This window comes from Calidris pugnax, unplaced genomic scaffold, assembly GCF_001431845.1.
Source record: "Calidris pugnax isolate Ruff unplaced genomic scaffold, ASM143184v1 scaffold45, whole genome shotgun sequence".
Classification (NCBI taxonomy): Eukaryota; Metazoa; Chordata; class Aves; order Charadriiformes; family Scolopacidae; genus Calidris; species Calidris pugnax.
The window spans coordinates 2976485-2995542 of record NW_015090764.1 but is presented as its reverse complement, the minus strand read 5'-3'; the positions used below and the strand labels follow the sequence as shown (position 1 = coordinate 2995542).

The 19058-nt window shown below is 55.2% G+C and overlaps 2 protein-coding genes across 9 annotated transcripts in view; one reads left to right on the top strand and one right to left on the bottom strand.

Moving 5' to 3' along the window:
• LOC106894782 (tapasin-related protein-like) overlaps positions 1-1844 on the top strand; it is a gene marked incomplete at its 3' end in the record, with an annotated part of 21638 nt that extends 19794 nt beyond the window's left edge. The window contains exons 6-9 of the mRNA XM_014953728.1: positions 51-392; positions 542-868; positions 1542-1622; positions 1828-1844. Coding sequence (XP_014809214.1) covers positions 51-392; positions 542-868; positions 1542-1622; positions 1828-1844 — 767 coding nt within the window. The remainder of the gene's footprint in view (positions 1-50; positions 393-541; positions 869-1541; positions 1623-1827) is intronic.
• Positions 1845-5095: 3251 nt separating this feature from the next.
• RAP1GAP2 (RAP1 GTPase activating protein 2) overlaps positions 5096-19058 on the bottom strand; it is an 89261-nt gene continuing 75298 nt past the window's right edge. For 6 of the 8 annotated variants that reach the window (XM_014962877.1, XM_014963208.1, XM_014963123.1 and 3 more), the window contains 15 exons: positions 18391-18474; positions 17461-17561; positions 16732-16861; positions 16362-16517; positions 15648-15719; positions 15272-15358; positions 14970-15104; positions 12850-12987; positions 12367-12485; positions 11952-12065; positions 11311-11428; positions 10810-10936; positions 9550-9629; positions 9348-9386; positions 5096-8701 (listed from right to left, as the gene is read on the bottom strand). In XM_014962877.1, coding sequence (XP_014818363.1) covers positions 9378-9386; positions 9550-9629; positions 10810-10936; positions 11311-11428; positions 11952-12065; positions 12367-12485; positions 12850-12987; positions 14970-15104; positions 15272-15358; positions 15648-15719; positions 16362-16517; positions 16732-16861; positions 17461-17561; positions 18391-18474 — 1470 coding nt within the window. In that variant the 3' untranslated portion in view covers positions 5096-8701; positions 9348-9377. The remainder of the gene's footprint in view (positions 8702-9347; positions 9387-9549; positions 9630-10809; positions 10937-11310; positions 11429-11951; positions 12066-12366; positions 12486-12849; positions 12988-14969; positions 15105-15271; positions 15359-15647; positions 15720-16361; positions 16518-16731; positions 16862-17460; positions 17562-18390; positions 18475-19058) is intronic. The other 2 variants (XM_014962948.1, XM_014963037.1) reach the window with 2 other exon arrangements.

The window sequence follows — 19058 nt, the reverse complement described above, 5'->3', positions numbered from 1 at the left end:
TTCCCCCAGCCCCTCACCGTGTCCCCCCACCCCTCACCGTGTCTCCCCAGCCCCACTGCTGGTTCACAGCTCGCCCGCCTGCTGCCGCTCGGGGCTGGCCCGGGACGTCTGGCTGCCCTGCACCTTCTCCACCGACCACCCCGCAGAGGTCTCCGTCCAGTGGGTGCTGCAGCAGAAGGGGGGGCACCGAAAGCGGCTGCTGGCTTACAGCGGGGCCAGCAGGCGGGGGGAAGGCCTGGCCCCCCGAGCTGAGATGGTCCTGGAGGAAATCCCCAAGGGAAACGCTTCGCTGTTGCTCAGAAATATAGAAGTGAGAGATGAAGGCACCTACTCCTGCTTGGTGTCAGTGGCCTCCCTCACCCTGGAACAGATGATCCAGCTGCAAATAGAAGGTAACACCATGGGCTTGGGATTTTATTGTTTTTAAGACTGATGGAGAGTGCTCAGATACAGCATAGAAAACTGTGTTTGGTTTTGTTTAATGCTGGAGATGGAATTTGTGCGTTGAGAGACAGCAGCGTAATAAACTTTCACTCACCAGAAAAACCCACGGTGACCATCAACGTTAACTCCCTGTCGCTGGTGGAAGGAGAGCAGCACGAGCTGGTCTGCACCGTCAGGCACTACTACCCTCACGACATCCACGTGCAGTGGCTGCGGGAGCCCAAGGACTCCTGGAAGGTCCCCGATGTCGTGAAGAACGTTCTCTCCAGCAGCCACCGGCAGAGCAGCAACGGCACCTACAGCTTCTCCAGATACTTCCTGCTCACCGCCTCCCTGAAGGACGACGGGCACCGGTACACGTGCTGGGTGGACCACGCCAGCCTGCCGTCCCCCGTCAGGAGGAGCGTGGCTGTGGAGGTGCGAGGTACGCTGCTCGCCCGGGACATCGTCCCCTGCAACTGCACCCCTGGGATTGCGGGGTGGGGAGGGAACTTCCTACTGATCTTCCCCCTTTCTCACTCTTCCCTTCCACTGCTCTTCTCAAAAAAAAAAAAAAATCCAAAAAAGAATCAATTTTTCATCAGACTTTCTGACAGCTTGATAAAAACAACTAAACTGACTCCTTGATTCAAATTCAATAAATGAAGCAGACCGCTTTTTTTACCAAGATATCAATTTCTGAGGGAAGCCAGTTCCTGGCCATAATTAACAGTCTTTTTCATTAGTAAGAGCTGGGTCTTTTTTGAAGCATCTCTTAGCAAAGCAGAGAACTCCCTCAAACAGCTTTGAAATATGAGGGTTTGGGGTTTTTTTTTGTCTTGTGCAACATAAGAGCTAAACCTTGCAGAGAGAACTGAATGAGGACATCACGTCAGGCCAAGTATCAGTGGAAACCTCATGCTGGGGTGTCTGGGGTAAATCTAAATTTGGCCTTTAATTCAGTGGGACCAGTGGCCCCCATGAAATGTCCTGCAGCCCGACTGTGGTTGCGGGGTCACCGCCTGCCCCCTGGGATGTGTCCCTGTCCCCTGCACGTGATGCCAGCGTGGCCAGGGTCGTGAGTCTCTGCCATTGTTCTCTCTTTTGTTCCTGGGCAGAAGCCACCTCCACAGCCTGGCTGCTCCTGCTCCTCGGCCTGGCCGGCAGCCTCCTGGTCGCCCTTTGGTACCTTCACAAAGGTAGGAGAGCCCCCCATGCTGCCCGATCCGGCTGTGGGGAGGGAGGGAGGGACTCTGCTGTGCCAGCTGTCCCCATGGTGGGTGGCCATGGCTCTGCCCAGGCCCCATGTTGCCAAACTGGGCTACCAGTGCTGGGAGGTGGAAGCCGTGCTTCATCCTTCTTTTAGTCACAATTTCTTTTTTCCCCCCTTTTTCCCTCCCCTAGTGAGGAGCACAGTTAAGGTAGGTGTGGTTTTTGCTGCCCGTTTTCTACCCAAAACACTTTTGGTGGTTTCCATTTTACTCTACACTAATTCATTACTTTTTTTACCCTCCAGCCCAAACCTTACTAGAGCCGGGACCTCCAGTGGCCACCAGGTGAGCAGAGCTCCTCTAAAGAACTTACAAAAAATGCAGGGCCCGATGAATGCTTGATCTGCATCCTTATGCCATCTGCTGCTGTTCAGTCTTGTCTTCTTCTGAAACTTCTTTTCCTTCGGTAATTCTTGCCCCCGGCTTGAGCACATAAAACTATGATGAGCAGATCCCAAGAGCAGCCTGTTGGGGTAGCCAGCAAAGGCCCTCTGTGCCAGGTGGTGTGTTGTCCTTGGCCAAAAATAGGCTGAGTGGGAGGAAAGATCTCATATCCCTCTCTGACGTGGAAAATGTCAAAGGTTGCTCAGTGTCGGGGTGGGCTCCTCTCCTCTCCTGATTTCAGAGGACAGGGGATGCACAGAGCTCTCCTGTGTCTCCTGACCATCTGCTCCAAAGGTGGGGAGCTGCTTTCTCCACGGTTGGTGTGACTGGCCTGGACCACCCCTGATGGCTCACCCCAAGTCTTTTGTTCTCCCTCTTCATGCAGGCAAGTCTGGCATGTCACTGATGACCTGGAAAGTCATGGAAACTGCTCAGGTGCCATATATTTAAATTCTGGCAGGAGGCAACCAAAAACACAACCAGTCCAGTTGGATCTTTTGAAATTGCCTGAACAGTGTATATTTCCATTTTTTCTTGATAACCTACTTGGATTTTAGACTATTTTCTTATCAAAAATGAGCACCAGTTGGCTAATTTTGACAAAGGAATACGATTCTCAGATATAGTGAAGCTCCTTCACCATTGTTTTCTTTGAAATATAGGTCCATGCAGAGGAAGAAGGCCTTGGCATGGGAAAGGATACAGCATGGCTCGGGTGGTGGTGTCATATGGTCAGGGGAGAAGAGAGCTGACCAAAAAAAGCCATAAAAAGACAAAAAGTGTTGATTCTGATTCATTGCAACAACAACAACAAAAAGTACAAGTGAAAAATTCAAGAGAGGATCAATATCTCCAGCAGATTGCCCGAATCCCCACAACTTACTTTCCTCCCCGATGCCGTGCGTGTGGGGCAGGAGTGGGGAGCTGCCCCTTGCCAGCCCCTGCGAAGCACCCGCCGCTGCTCCAGTTCTGTTCGGAGGAAACCAGGACCTGACCATGGCCAGAGGAAGGAGGGGCTTCATCTTGCGCTGGACTTTCTTGGTTTTAGCCAGGGATGGGATTTGGCGACAGACGGGTTCAGTGCTGGTGTCCATCCTCTGGACAAGGGCAGAATCTGGGTTGGGTAACCGAGAATAATTTTTACACCAATAAAGATCTGTTAGGAGAAACAGAACTTTTTTTTTAGGTTTTATAGTTGGGTAACCGAGAAAAATTTTTACATCAATAAAGGTCTGTTAGGAGAAACAGAACTTTTTTTTTTAGGTTTTATATTGTTCTTCATCTGCCCTTCCTGGTGGAAGCCAGTGGCTCTGATGGCTGTGTCCCCGTGGCTCAGGCTTTGCTGTAGGTGGGTCTGTGCAGCTCAAAGCAAAGTCCTCACCCTTTGGTTTCAGGGGGGCTGGGGTGACCCCCCCCACCCCTGGCACTGGCAGCAGCTCAGGTGCTGCCCGAGCCCCTTTCCCAGGCAGTTTGTGCTTGGCTTTGCTGCCCCTGGGTCAGAGCAGCCGTGGCCCCAGCAGGTCCCCTCACTACTGCAGCTGGCACCCCCCTGGGACCCCCCTGGCAACCCCCAGCACCCACCCAGGACCCCATCTCAGCCCTCCTGGGCACCTGAGCATCCCTGCGGCGTGAGCCGGGGCTGCTGCAGGGTCTGGGGGCATCAGGCACCCGAGCTGGGAGGCTGCTGAGGGTGAACAAAATGCTCCTCGCTGTGGAATTTTTTTTTCCTGGCAAAGGCAAGTATTTTATTCTCACAGGTACAAATTAATGGGTACATTCCCCTCGTCACAAAACGTTAAAAAACTCGGGCCGGGTAATAGCTCTGTGTTTCATTCAGCCTGAGCCGTGGGGAAAATGTACCAGACACGCTGCCTCCAAACAATAACAGCTTTTTTCTTAGCGTCCTGGGAGGAAGAGATCTGGGAAATTAGAGGGATTTGAAAGGAGCCTGAGGAGCTGGAGAGAGAAAATCCAATTTCATAGTTAGCTCACAGAGGACGTCCAAAGGCAGCCAAGACGCTGGAGCCCCACGACCCAAGGTAAACCAAGCTGGGTTAGAGTAACTCAATTGCTGCCTGTTTGTTTTCTTTCCACATGTGGGCTGGCTGCTGACAGGGACCAGTTTACACTGAGGGACCGGTTTACATTGAGCTTTATGTGACACTAATTCCAGTTCAAACAGAACGGTTCGCTTGATTAAACTTGCTAAGCATTTGTAAAAGAGAGGCTGGGTCCTCTGTTGATCCGGTCCCAGCGCCAGAACAGCAGCAGAGAGGTCCCAATTTACACCTCCTGGCCCTGGGACGCTCCTCTCCCTCTGTGACTTTTTGTGAGCTCCCCTGGCGTCACACCAGTAACGGCTCAGCCCTGGTCTATGGCTTCCCCTGGTTTTTACAGGGATGGAAAAATCACTGTCTGTTCCCAAAGAGCTCAGTCACCTCGTGGACATACCCGGCGTAGTACACATATGGACACAAAATATGTTATTTATTGTGAATTTTGCAAAGACACAGTTAAGCAACAAAATATACATTTGTGAACCTTTAGTTTTATACATAACAAATACAATCTGCTACCATAGCAATAAATTAAATGTACATTATTTACAACAGACATAGGCCACCAGGAACTACAAAGCACCGCCTCTCTACATAAAAAATAAACTTTGTCAGATACATTTCTTCAAGATTTATTTTCACTCTATAAACTCTCTTCACATTCTAATGATATAAATTCAGCATTTCCCTTTGCAGGATATACGCAGTGCTACATTCATTAAACATAATGAGAGCATGCTGTGGGGCCGGGGAGGGCAGACGCTGCTGGCCCTGGGGGACAGGAGCGAAGCGGGGTGAGGGGGGGCTGTGCAGAGGGGCTGGGCTCTGCCCCCACCGGGTCTGACACCCGTTGGCAGTGCCGAGCACCTCTGGCAGCCAAAAACAGCCGAGAAACCCCAGCCCACATTGGTGCCAGCGACGTGCCCTGGCCCCTTCACCCACTGCTAAAATAAACTTTGTCAGATACATTTCTTCAAGATTTATTTTCACTCTATAAACTCTCTTCACATTCTAATGATATAAATTCAGCATTTCCCTTTGCAGGATATACGCAGTGCTACATTCATTAAACATAATGAGAGCATGCTGTGGGGCCGGGGAGGGCAGACGCTGCTGGCCCTGGGGGACAGGAGCGAAGCGGGGTGAGGGGGGGCTGTGCAGAGGGGCTGGGCTCTGCCCCCACCGGGTCTGACACCCGTTGGCAGTGCCGAGCACCTCTGGCAGCCAAAAACAGCCGAGAAACCCCAGCCCACATTGGTGCCAGCGACGTGCCCTGGCCCCTTCACCCTGAAGACCCTCAAAACTCCAGAAAGAAACCAAGTTTGTGCTTAGGATCCCCCCGTCCCGCTCAGGAAAAAAAGCACTTTCCTGTTGTGCTTGAGAGTAACCCTGTGCTTGGCCTTTGGGGGGTCAGGAGGACACAAGTACTTGCCAAGAGCTTTCCAGGAGGAAATCCCAGAGGGAGCAGCAGCTCCGCACAGCGGTCCCCAGGGCCACATCGATGGAGCTGGGGGGGGGGGAGCAGGGTCCCCTCCTCGCTCCGCTGCCAGGACTCCCCGACCTGGACCTGCCCCTGCCTCCCACCAAGGCCACGGAGGGGTCTGAGCCGGGGGCAGCAGGAGCAGGCAAGGGACCAAACCCCAGGGAGAAGGGGAGCAATGCCCAGGAGAGGCGAGACCCCCGCACACAGCCAGGGGCTCCCCCCGTTTCCCCCCGCTGTGTTTCTGAGCCCCCTCTGCTCCCTGTGCAAATCCCTCCGAGAGCAGGAGAAGTCAATGTGCATGGAAACGGTGGGATCAGAAAGGAAAATGCACTGCCCAGCAATTTTAGTGTCAGTTAAGGATCCTTCTCTCTATATATATATATAAAAATCCCTTTTATATATGTATATATATGTGTGTGTGTGTCACTTACAAGCACAAAACATTTTGCAGTACATATAGAGGGACACCTTCACCCACTGCTGGCAGTGGAAACCCCTCCGAGGTGGTTGGGACAGTTGGGGACAGTTGGGGACAGTCTGGGGGCTGAAGGGGGCACGGCACACACAGTGCAGGCAGAAACCCCGGGCTGGGACAGCGGCTTTAAAAGCCCGGTTGCTGCTAAGGGTGCTGCAGGAGGATGTCACAGCCCGGCACGAGGAGTGTCCCCGAGGGCACAGGAGCCTCTGGCAAACCTTGTGCCAGGCCTGGCTCAGGCCCCGCTGCCCTCCCTGCAGGGCTGGCGTGGGGACAGACACGTCCCTGGAGCTCCTCCCTGCCCTGCCTGCCTCCCAACTCCATCCCAAGAGTTCTACACATCAACCTAGGTCAAAAAGGGAAGTCACAGCTTCAAGTAAGAAAACCAAAACACAAAAATGCCAAACCCAGCTGACAGCAGCCACTGCATCTTCTGCTGAAAGATCTCATGGAGATCAACACCCACGCGAACGACGACGTCTACAGAATCAAGCGACTTCTCGGGGACAGCGAGCAAAACCAGGAGCAGACCCTCAAAGCAAGTCAGCGTTTCTCTGCGCGGCGTAAGAAAACCAGACCGAAAGCTTCTAAGGGGAGGAATGGGACGGGAGGGATGGGGTTCAAAGTGCTACGTAAGCATCGTCAGACAAGTGCCGAACAGAAGGATGAGAACCTGAGACATCTAGAGCTAGCTACGGACTGGGCTAAGCACGCCGTGCTCTTCCTCCTCCAAAGAGAGCCTCAAGATTTAAACTCTATTTAAATGCAGCCCAGTGAAAGCAGGAGGGAGCGTCCTCACTGGTGGTTACTGGTATTTACTGGTCCTGCACAGCGCACTCAGTGCTTGTGAAACTGTTCACCTTTCCCACAAGGCGTTTTCCTCCTCTAATCTGGTTCCTCTCCCGTTAAGGCTCCAGCCTTTTCTTTTCCAATGCACAAATAATGCACAAGTGGGAGCCCCAGCATGAACCCCAGGGTGAGGGGTGTCAGGACCGTGCAGACTCCAGGGAATGGAGCTGGTTTGGTTTGGCTTGGCCCTGCTCTGGCCCAGGGGCGGTGGGGAGGGAGGTGATGGTGGCTTCTACAAGCACTTCCCCAGAGCCAGGAGCATCCCCCAGGAGCAGCCACAGCCCCCCTGGAGAATGCCCCCCGGTGTGCGACTGTGGCTGTGGGGTGCTTTGGTGCCTCCCAGCTCCAGCCGTGGAAAGTTCCCTTTGGCACTCAAAGCTCCATTTCCAAGAGGAATCGGGAACTCAAAGAATTGCTTTCACTTGAGATTGAGAACCTTATTTGACGGGGGGGTTTGCAAAGTGGTACCAGGGAGGGAGTGTCTCTGCAGCACCGCAGAGTGTCCCTCAAACCCCTGACACGGGAAACCTGTGAGAACATGAAATTCACGGACAGGCTGCTGGAAACTTTAGGCAAAGCTCCATAAAAGCGCAAAAGGATTTCTTGGCATGTTGAGAGAGGTATTTTTTTGGAAAAGGGCGTTGCAGGGAAGTCACCTGTGGAATTCATAATCCTTGTCCTTCAAAACAACCAGAAGGATATCGAAAAGCAGAGGGACAGATTCTGCAAGGGGCGGGGAGCAGCCCAACGCCACCCAAATTACTGGGGTGTCCTACCTTTGCCAGCCTGGCGACGCAGCCTCAGGGCAAAGCAGAGCCCACGGGGTCAGTTCACCCCCGGTACCCGTTCTGGTGTTGGGATATGGGGCAGCCCCAGTGTTGGTTAGCCTTTCCCAGGCCTGTGCTCGCAGTTTCAGGCAGGGAAAAAGCAGGGAGGCTTTTTGAAATGAACCATTTCCCGGGCTGCTGAGGGGGAGTCAGCCCCGGGACCGGCTCCATCGCCCTCCCCTTGTGCCAGAAACTGAGTGACAGAGAGAGAGGTTGCGTCTGCCCAAAAGTTTTGCAGTGGGGTGACGGAAGGGGAGGCAGCGGGGGGAGGCCGAGCTGCTGCAGCCCCCGCCATGCCAGGAAGAGCCATGGGGCAGATTTTGCCCCGTTGTCTCCCAAAAGAGAAGAGCGACGGAAACGCTGGGGCAGGAAAACTGCCCCACGGCCAAGCAAACACAGAATTTTGCCCTGACCACCTGCCTGCCCTTCCAAAACACAAACACAAAAACCCTGTTTCCCCACGGATAACTTGCACATAAAGCATGGAGGCACCCAAATCACACGGGGGGGGCATGGAGGCACCCAAATCACACGGGGGGCCATGGAGGCCCCCGAATTGCATGGGAGGGTCCGTCCTACAAGAGGAGCTGGGAGGGGAGATGACGGCGCCCGCCCGGCACCCATCACCGCAGCACGTACAGGCACTGCGGAGGGGACACGGCACCGCAGAGGGGACACGGCCCACACACACGTGCCGGGCGGTGAGAGCCACATCTCCTCCCGTGGCACAGAGAGGGGCGCGGGGGTGTTTGCTGCGAGGGGTTCACCCGGTGGGAAGGTGCCGAGGTCCGTGTCGGGGCAGAGGCTGCGGCGAGAGCTCCGTCCTGGGGTGGGGGTGCAGCCGGGAAGGGGGGGCACCCACTGCCACCGCCAGGGCGGGCATTTTCCCACGGGGTGCTGAAGAGTTTTCCCTTTGTTGAAACAAAAATTCTCTGCAAAGAAGAAAAGGATGGAAGTGTCAGAGACCGTGGAAGGGGAATATTCTCACTCCTGCAGGGATGGCCGCCGAGCGCCGGTCCCAGGGAGGGGGCTGAAGCCATGGCACTGCCCGTCCTCCAGACACCAAGCCACCCACCACTCCTGGGCTGGGAGAGGAGGAAACTCAGCAAGGGGCTGAAAATCATGGATTTTTGAGACCCATGCTCTCAGAAATGGAAATTCCTCTCATTTTAAGTTTTATGGGCTGTTCTGCTCAGGTAGGAACTTCCTAATGAAAACCCTGATTTCATGACATAGAAAGACTCTGGGAAATGGCGCCTGCAAGAAAACCAGTAAATAAATTTCTCACGGCTTGGCAATGCCTCCTGTGTGAAAGCACCAGCGTGGGATGGTGACCCCAGTCATGGGCAAAAGCCATGCCCCCGGATGCAAAGTCCCCAGCCCCAAGAGCTCAGGCTGATCACACTCCCTTCACCACCACCCGTAAAATCCACCTCTAAATTGACTGTTTCCATCTGTTTTTTGGAAGATGTAAAGAGACCTGCTCTGCTTCTCCACCCCCAGTGCTGCCCTCATCGTAAGAAAGCATTTGGGATGCTTTAAGGTCATTTTACCCAGCACCGCATTTCACTCACTCACCTTTTACAAGTTCATGACGACTTCTTCCTGCTAGTGGCTCTAAACAAGGAACAGAGTATGGGTTGGGTTGCAAATAAAGGGGCAAAAAGTCATGAAATCCCTTCCACCCCCCTTCCCCATCCCCTCCCTTACTGCCTGCCCCCCACGGGCTCTGCCTCCTGCCCCCCAGATCCCCCGTGCCCCGAGAGCTGCTGGCACCCACCGTGCTGGAGCTGCCGTGGCTGAGCTTGTCGAAGCGAAACTTCAGGTTTGACCTCGGAGAGTTTCTGTTCTTTATATCTGCTGGAGGGAGGGGAAAAGCAAAGAAGGAAAATAATAATCTACGAACAAAAATATTTGCAGAAGCTGTAGCGCTGACTGCCCGGCCTGACAGCCAGGCACTTCAATAGACTGTCACGAGTGCTACCAATATTTAGTCTATCTTGGCGGAATGTTTGGCAAAATCTGTACATTCAATGTTTTTCATGGAGCAAATTGAGGCTTAATTACATTTCACAGTCTTTCTACTGGAAATGCCACTGAAAAGGCTACAAGAAATGACTGATCCGTATAATGTATGGGTGGATTTCCACGTTCTTGGCAGGAAAAATACAAAATAAACACATTAAACGTTAAAAGGGGGTGGCTTAATAGTTCAGGAAATGGCTAGTGAAATAAGGAGGAGGACCTGTGTGGTGCTGCGATACCAACGCCAGCCCCACAGCCCCGCTCTCCCTCCGCTGCCCCCAGCTACTCAGCGGCTGGGGGGGGATTTGTGTCCCCCCGGCTGTTCCACAAAGGGCTCCTCAGTTCATAACCTGTGTTTTCATTGGGATCAGGGTGCTTTTTGCAGGGTCTTTGCTGCGGGAGCAGATTAAAGGCGCAGCGATGCGCGGGCAAGGGGCGAGCGCTGCGACACCCCCAGCCCCGGCACCGCCGGATGCACCAAAGGGCCCGTTTCTGCCCCTTTCACCCTCTCGAACTGCACCCGTTTGGCAAATCGTGCAACTGGACTGGCTGGAGTCGGCGGCAGAGAGTTCTCAGCGGGGGGAATGGAGCCGAGACCGGGGGAAGCTGCCTCTTTATTAAATAATTTGTGAGTCACGGCCGGGCCCCTGGAGACAGCGAGTTTCCACGACTACTGCGCACGTCTGCGGAGAGACGGGGAACAAAGGCACAGCCAGAGCCACGGCTGCGCTCCAATTTAGAAGGGAAACAAATTCCCCGTGGAAATATAGAAATAAAGCACATGGGGCTGTCTCTCTGGAACAGCCCCTCGGGATGAGGGTTTCGGGAGGAGCCAGGGCTCACCCCACATCCCCTGGGATGCCCGTCCTGCCAGCCCGGGCAAGGCTGGGAGGGGGCTCCTCCATCCCAGAGCCTCAGACCCCATCCCGACCCACCACTGTGGGAGCCTGGGGGTTTCCAAGGGCTCCAGGAGCCAAAGCAGAGCTGGTGCCCCCCCAGCCCTCCTGCCACCCACCTGTGGGGCTCCTGCTCATGATGACGGGGGTGGCCGCAGCCCCCATGCTGGGGCTCTCGCTGCCGGGAGAAGCGCTGTAGACAAAGACGTCCTGCTTGAACGGGGACGCAGTGGACGGCTGGCTTCCCTGCACGGGAGAGACCGGGATGGGGCTTTCCCTTGTGCAGCCACCTTTCCTCCCCACACCCTGCTGATGCCTTGTTACATCCCTGCTCATTAGGGAGAGCTCGCCCCAATGGAGCAACCTCCTGCCCCAGTGCACCCAGCACCATCCCAGTGCACCCCAAGGCTCACTGGGGTGTCCCACCAGGCATCCCAACCCTCCTCCTCCCGCACCCGTGGACGGGGTTAAGCCCCAGGATGCCAGCAGGGAGGAGGCCCCCCCGGGGTCCACAGGACCCTTCTCCCCACGCAGAGCACCCCCCCCCGAGGGCCCAGGGGCAGCTGAGGGCGTGCGGGGCCGAGGGTCCCACGGGTGCCGCAGGGCAGTTTGGTACCTACCACACTGTCGTACTCCTCCAGGGTCTCGCTCTCCCCCGCCGTGCTGCTGAAGCTGCTGGTGCTGGAGGAGGAACGGGAGATGTTTGACCTCCCATTCTCTTTCAGCTTAATGAAGGGCCTGGGAAGAGGGGCGAAACAGAACGGAGGGTGCGCAGTTGTCACTTGGGAAGCCGTGTCCCTTGGGCCATGACAGTGGGGACAGACCCTCTCGCCCACCCCTGGGTAAAGCAACTGTGATAGGGACAAACCTGGGGGGTGTTTCTGTAAGGAACCGTTTCCAAGAGCATGGGACAAAGCAGCTGGTGGGTGCCACCAGCAGGAACCCATGGCCCAGGCTGACTGCCTGGTGGCAGGGAGGGATGGGTACCACCGGCCTCCCAGCTCCCGTGCCACAAGGGTTTGGGCAACTTCTGCCAAATCCTGCTCTTTGCTCGTCCTCTTCTTTTTAAAGAAGGCTATTTTCAGACCATAGAGGAGCTGTGCTCATGAATCACCAAAATCTTTTTTTTTCCTCCCTTAATATCAAACTTATTTATAGCAAAACCTGGAGATGGTTTTGTTTGACAAAGTTCCTGATGGTCTGTCAGCTACAGGGTGACTCGAGCTCTGGTTGGAGCAGGAGGGGCCTCCTCCGGGCTCACCTGTCCTTGTTGGGGCATATTTCAGGAGAGCTGGGGTTGGATGAGGTTTCAGACTTCATTTCTTGAGAAGAATGTCCCAAATCTGGTGTCTTCTGGGCTCCAGAAACACTGTCGCTGAGGGCACAAAGAGACAGGTTGCACAAGTTACACAAGAGACTTAAAAAGGATGGTCAAATTATACTCCCTAACACCAAATGCTAAACTGTAAGAGTAACAGATGCTCTCTGGATACCACCACTCCGACTTAAAACAGAGGGAAGGGATCCAAGGCACCACTCCCTCCAACACAGCAAAAGCAGCTCTCGTCGCTGGCCGTGCCCCAGACACGGTCCCCAGCACCCACCACCAGCTTCCCTGAGGTTTAACGTGCCAGAGGTGTTTTTAACCTTAGTTACCAGGGCGATGCCCAACTCACCACCTCGTCCTGCTCTCCGCCTGGCTCTCGGAGCCCGTGTGCAGGCGAGGGAACAGCCCTGAACGGCGCTTGATGGGGCTCCTGGACTGGTTCTTGGCAGCAGCGGCTGGAACGGGGGGCTGAAAGCACAGAACAGTCCGGGTTGGAGAGCAAAGCTCCTTCCTAGAAGCTCCTGAGACTAAACATCTTACGAGGAATAACGCTGCCCACAATTCTCAGGCTGCACATCTAGAAAACTTGTAATGCCAGAATTGCCTTTATATCTCCTTTGTGCTTTGGGGCTGAAAACCCCAGGAAGCTAATCTTCAGTTCTGCCACTAAACCAACCCAACCTGAACACAGTGCTCATTAAATCATGCTCTGCACAGATCTCCTCACCTCTACGCTCCCTGCCTGCCCAGGGGACTGCCAGGCTTTGCCAGCACAGCGTGCCCCCCCCCAGCTTGGGGAGGGAGGGAGGGAGGGACAGAGGGACGTGCTCACCGAGAAGGTGGTCTTGGTCACCTCGCTGCTGTTGTGTGCGATGCCCCCGCTGAGGCTGCCCGGGATGCCACTGCCGTGGTGCTTCTTCTGGCTGCCCACCATCGTCTCCATGGAGTGGCTGCGGACCCGGATGGCTCTCTGTGGCCAGAGGGGACAGGGGACAGCAGGTCACCACCACCCTGCGGGGTACTGACCCCAAAGCCCCTCTCCAGCCCCCCCCGGACACACCAGAGTGTGACCTGCCTGTCACTATGCCCGAGAGCCAGGGCACACCAACAACCTCACCAGTGCCAGCAGCAGCCATGGCTCTGCCCACCTCTTGGGCTCTGCCCACCCCTCGGGGACCCCCATGGCCACCACGAGGTCAGGTTTTCCCCCCACACCGCTGGGTGCGAGGGCTGAGGGCTGCAGCTATGGGGCTGGAGATCTTCTGCAGATCTGCACTCTCGTCTGGGTGCTTGAACAGAACCTGGGCTATTTATTTTTAACGTCTTCGCTCAGTTGTTGTCCCGAGCACTTACAAATACAACCACGAGATCTTTTGAGAGTCTGGCACACACTATGAAAAGCAGCAGTGAAATGCACAAGTTAAAAAAAACCCCAAATCTATACCCATATTTTCGTTACTGTAGTCACCATAGTAACAGGAGCCCAAACTGGACTGCGATGCCAGGTTGCCAAATTACAAGAAAGTTTCTCTCCACAGCTATTCCCTCCGAATTGCTGCTGTGCTGCCCCCAGTGCCACGGCTGCCTCTGCCCTGGCCCCCCCAGCCCCCACTCAAGGGAAAGAGATTTTGGAGGAAACGAGGCATCCAGGGCCAGGTTTGTGGAGGACCATATCCATAGGTTATCCATGGGATATCCATGGGTTATCCATGGGTTATAGAGCTACAGGCAAACCTGCACCCAGGTAAGTGGGAACTGCAGCCCGAGTCCCAGCCTATGCTGGAGACCGTGGCCACCCGGACAGCCCCACACTGTCCCCAGCCAGTAACAAACACCAAGCGAGAGTCCATCGCACCTGATTTATTAGGGTCAGCAATTCATACAAAATTTGACAGCGTTTGCAGATAAAAGGAGCTGGTTGCTCACTTTGCTGCCAGCAGCTCTGGCCAGTGCTCACACCGAGCAGCAGGAAGGGTCCTGCCCGGGGCTGCCGAGGCCACAGGGCTCTGCAGGGACCCCAACACCCCCTCCCTGGGGGTGGCCAGTGGCTCCTCTCCCCACGAAGGTGCCCCTTGGGTTTGCTCAGAGCCCAGCAAAAATAACCTCCTCTTCCCTCTGAGCGGCCGGTCCCACCATGGCAGGGCTGGGGACGAGGGGGCTGCGGGCCAGGTGGGGGTGTGAGGTACTGGCCAAAAAGAAAGGGTGGGGATGAGGATTCGCCCCCTCCCAGCCCTCTCCCCGGCCGCCTCCGCTCGCCCGCTCACTCGGACAGCGCGCGGTGCAGGCCGTAGGCGAGGAGGCAGCCCAGCAGCGCGGTCCCCAGCTGGGGCAAACGCAGCCCAGCCCCGACCAGGGAGCTCAGAGCCTGCCCCGGCACCCCCTGCAACGCCACCAGAGCAGAGTCCACCTTCCCCTGCACAGAAAGCAGGCAAAAAATTGATAATTTAACATCATTGTCTCCGACCTGGAAGTGAGTGCTGCGATGTACGACTGCACAGCATCCTGATTTCTGCGTGTCTCATACAGACACACCTGAGCCTCCACCCACCGCGGGGCCAGGAGCTGCTCACCCCGCCTCTGCAGCCCATGGGTGCAGGATGAGGTGACTCATCCACCAGTGTCCATCTCTCTACACCATAGAGAAACCCGTGGCTACAGGATGATGGCAGAAGGTGCTTCCATCCAGCTGCAGCCAGGACAGACCCTTTGGCCGGGACAGTGAGAGTCACCCAGCTCCAGCACCCGTCCCCACCACAGACGCAGCTAAAACCAGCCTGCCTGTGAGCTGCACGGGGTAAAGCACAGCCCAAGGCATCATTCGGGGCAAGAACACTGTGGCCTGACTCAGGTGTTCCACTGAACACCCACCCGAGGGTGCAGCCTGGACTGACACGTGCCAGCCCTTCCCAGCACATCCCCATAGGTTGCTGCTGGCAAGGGACGGAGATTTACCTTGAAAGACTCCAGAAAGCCTCCATGACCCCCATTCTCCAGCTTGTCCTCCTCAGGCCCCAGCCCCAGCATGGTCTGCGTGTGCCCGTGGAGCTCATCGTGAAGGTTGTCCAACAAGGCGGCCCGCGTCCGGTCCTGGGGGGTGAGAACAGGCTCAGCTGGGGGTCCCGAGGGAGGGGGCGGCAACATCAACCCATGGGACACCCGTCTCATCCGCCACCGAGGGCACAGTGGCCTCATGGGACCCCATGGCCACCGAGTGCACTGTGACACACGTGGTGGGCAGGGACGGGCAGCGTTACCTCCAGCTTGGCAAACTTGTCGGACTTGCAGCAGGCGGTCTCGGCGTTGATGAGCTTGGTGAGCAGGAACTCCCGGAACTCAGGGCCCTGCGGGAGAGAGGGGAGGTGGGAAACACCCGCCAAGGGCTCTGTGCATCCCCGGTACCCGAGCTGGCCCGAGCCAACACCCAGGCTCACAGCACCCTGCAGCCCTCTCCAGAGGTGGGAGCGTTGCAATGGTGCCTCCCACCCCATCAGACCCCCACCGGCCTCACTAGAAATCAAAATAAATGCATTTAAAGTCCAGAAGTCGCATTTTCCCTAAGCAGGCATGCTTGAAAACATCTCGGACATAGGCATACATTTTTTTTTACATGCTTCCCATCTCATCTCTTACCTTCTGGAACACTGGTGGGCTGGGCAGGGGTGGGCCAAAGGAGGGGACGTCTTCCCGGGCGGTGACGGACACCTGTGGGGCCAAGAGAAACGTTATTCCCATGGATGCAGCGGGGCAGCCCCAGCGCAGGGATGTGGGGCAGGAGATGCTCCCCCCAGAACTACATCCACCCAGAGCCTGCTCCTCCCCAGCCCTGTCATCGCTCCTGCTTTCATGGGAGGGTTAACCATGCACAGCCTTTCACATTTATTTCCTATGAATTCTGTTTTCATCTGGGGCTCTAAGCAATGCGCTTGGGTTTGAAAAATTCTGTCTTACTGGATCTCTGCAGAGAAAACAAAGGGAGAAGGGGGTTTATGCTGTCTGTGCCTGAGTGACGTGTCAGACGGGTACGAGCTGTTCTGAGGCTCATTCAAACACTGAGCAGCATCAAAAATCTTCAGTAGATGGGCATGCTCTTATACACACACATATTTCAGATACATATGTATGTATACACACACACACTATGTAACAGTGCATACATAAATATATGTGTGTCTGTGTGTATATATACATATGTATGTTTAATACACACACTCCCACTCCGGGCAGGCACAGTGCTGGTGGTGTCACTGAGCTCATGGGGAGGCAGACACTGGGCAGCCGCCCCCACACCTCGGCCTGAGACCCCAAAGCAGAAAATGGGCCCGTGCAGGTGGGGCTTCCCCTCACCTTGTACGCCGTGTTGTCTGCCTCGGGGTTTTCCACCTGCACCACGATGTAGGCGTGCAAGAAGTTGGAGGCGATCATGTCTGGGACAAATGGCGTGTTCTCTTCTTGGAAGATGATGGCCACGATGTCGTTGCCGATGTGCCTCTTCCTCTGGAGCTGAGCGGGAAGGGAAGACACGTGGTGGGTAAAGCCGGGTGGTTCCTGCTCCCTCGGGAGCAAACACCATCTCCAGGAGCATCGCCGCCCACCGGGAGCCCCCGTAGCTGATGCCACCACTGCCACCAGCCGAGGCCACCACGGTGCCGGGGCTGGGCATCCCCAGGGCATCCCGGCTCAGACAGCACCCTGCGAGGAAGCTCATCTCTCTTACTTGTTGTGTGTCTCCTTCGGTGAAAGGCAGCTTTGTGGAGACGTGAAACATTATCTCCCTGTCCCTGAACACCGTGTACACAGACTCCGCTCCCGTCTGCCCGTGGCTGACATCCAGACCTCCTCGAAAACTGGAGACGAAGGGAAAGGCGGGGAGAAATGAAGAAATATTAATTGAAAGCTCAGTAGAGCCCGCCGGCGGCTCCGGGGGGACAGGGTGACAGAACAAACCAGCTCGTTTATCTTTATCTGGGAGCGAGCAAATGGGAAAGAACAGAGCGTGCGTCACGTGTGGTGGCCGAGCATCACCAGCCCTGCTCCCAGACCGGGGGTGCGCGGCAGAGTGGTGCCAGGGGCAGGGGCTGACCACAGCCACCGGTGGGATGCCCACGTCTGCCAGCCCACGGCCCGTGCCACAGCCGGGGGTCTCTGCTGAGCCCACACCACCGGACAGGGCGTGTTTTCATACAAGTTCCTTCCATCTATGGCTGGGTATAGTCAGATTTTTCTCAAAACTGCAGGAAAGGAAGTTTTTCTCTCTTGGCAGCTCCAATTTTTTTTCGGAAAACTCCCCCAGCTTTGAAAAACAAGCCAAAGCTATATTTGCTTCTGCTCTGTACATCCCGCTCAGGAGTGAGATTACTTCTGTTCTCGCACAGTAGTTATTTTTACCATTGACATGGTCTCTTGTTAAATGTATTTGTAAAATCATTCTTTTTATTTAACTTACCCTTTGAAGTCCTGGAGCGTTATGGTGTCTCCCAGAAAGCTTAAGAAGTTCTTGAAGGCTGTGCTCTCCTCATTATTGCCGAACAACTCCTCCTCTTGGGTCTACAAAACACAGGGCACATCTTTTGTCCTAGAGGCTGCCACGCACCAGGACAGCCCCACGCCCCCAGGGACCCCTGAGGGCTGCTCCTCTGTCACCCTATGGGTGCTACAGACACAATGACCACGGCTCCTGCCCTGAGCATGGGGTCCCTGGGGCCAGACACTCGCAGCCCCCTCAGACCCCAAAAGGCGCCGAGAGCGACATCTGAGCAACGGCAGGGACCTCAGGGTAAGGCACAGGAACACCAAAACACCAATGAATCCTTCATTGGAAAAATCCAAGTCTTAAATCATCCCCCGTGTGCTGTATTTCAAAACAATGAGACCTTAATTACGGTCTTGCATGAGTTACTCAATCCAGAATAAAACGCAATATGTAAAGATAATTAGAGTGTCTGTCAGAACAATCCTGGGTGAGTTACCAGCCTCAGCTGTCTCTGTGCTCCCCACCGCAGTCCCTCGCTCACGACAGCCTTTCCAGCAGACACCTCTTCCTAACCCAGTCCTCCAAGACAAGTGTCACTGTTCCACTGTCTAAACACGTATCTGATCCAAACACCACGCCTGCTAAAAGCCATTTTCACATCCACTTTTCCCTACAGCAGCTCGTGGGTTGATTTCCATACTGAATTTTTTTTCAGTCACATCATTTTTTAATGAGTCGGGGAAACATCCAGGCAATAAGAAATGTGTTATTAGTGAGGACACCTGGCAACACGACGTCATGTGTGTGACAGGGAGGGATTTCAGCCCCGGGGGTCCTGTGCTTGTGCGAGCAGAGCTTCGGCAGCGGGGACGTGCTCCAGGACGTGCCACGGGCACCACTCACCTGCCTGAACTTCTGATAGATCACACCGAACTTGAAGGTGTTGTTGACCTCATGCTCATCGTAGGACACTATCATCTGGGAAGCCTGCAGTACCACAAAATATGAATGAGTTAATTCAGGAGTTCAAAACACGATGTCCAGAAGAGTGAACACTGCTTGGCACCTCTCGCAGGTTTTCTGGGGAAGTTTGGGGCCCTTTGGGTGCAAATTGCAGCAGTTCCCGCAGTGCCCCAGCTCCGCGGTCCCAGCCCCGCTCTGTGGGGACCGAGTCAGAGACACTTTCCTTCCCCAGGTAGACACTGGTTGTTCTCAAACCTCCAGGTAAGGGTTTGACAGCAACACCAACAGTCACAGTGGAGGAACAAAACGGGTTTGACCTTGGCTACATCAAAGGGTGGTGGAACTGCCTCATAACTTACTGCTGTGACTGCCACAGAAAAGGTCTGCACCATAATAGGTACTTGAAAATGATGGATCTGCTTTGTAGCTTCCCGGGAGCGGGTCTCTGTGGCAGCACAAGAGCACAGAGAGATGCGATCCCAGCACGGGCAGTGAGTCAGTCCCAGTACGTCACCAGTGGGGACTGTCACCCGGAGAAAACACACTGTCCCCCCCAGCGACCCACTGCCTCTGTATCTCGTCCTGCAGGGCTTCTCGAGCACCACTTC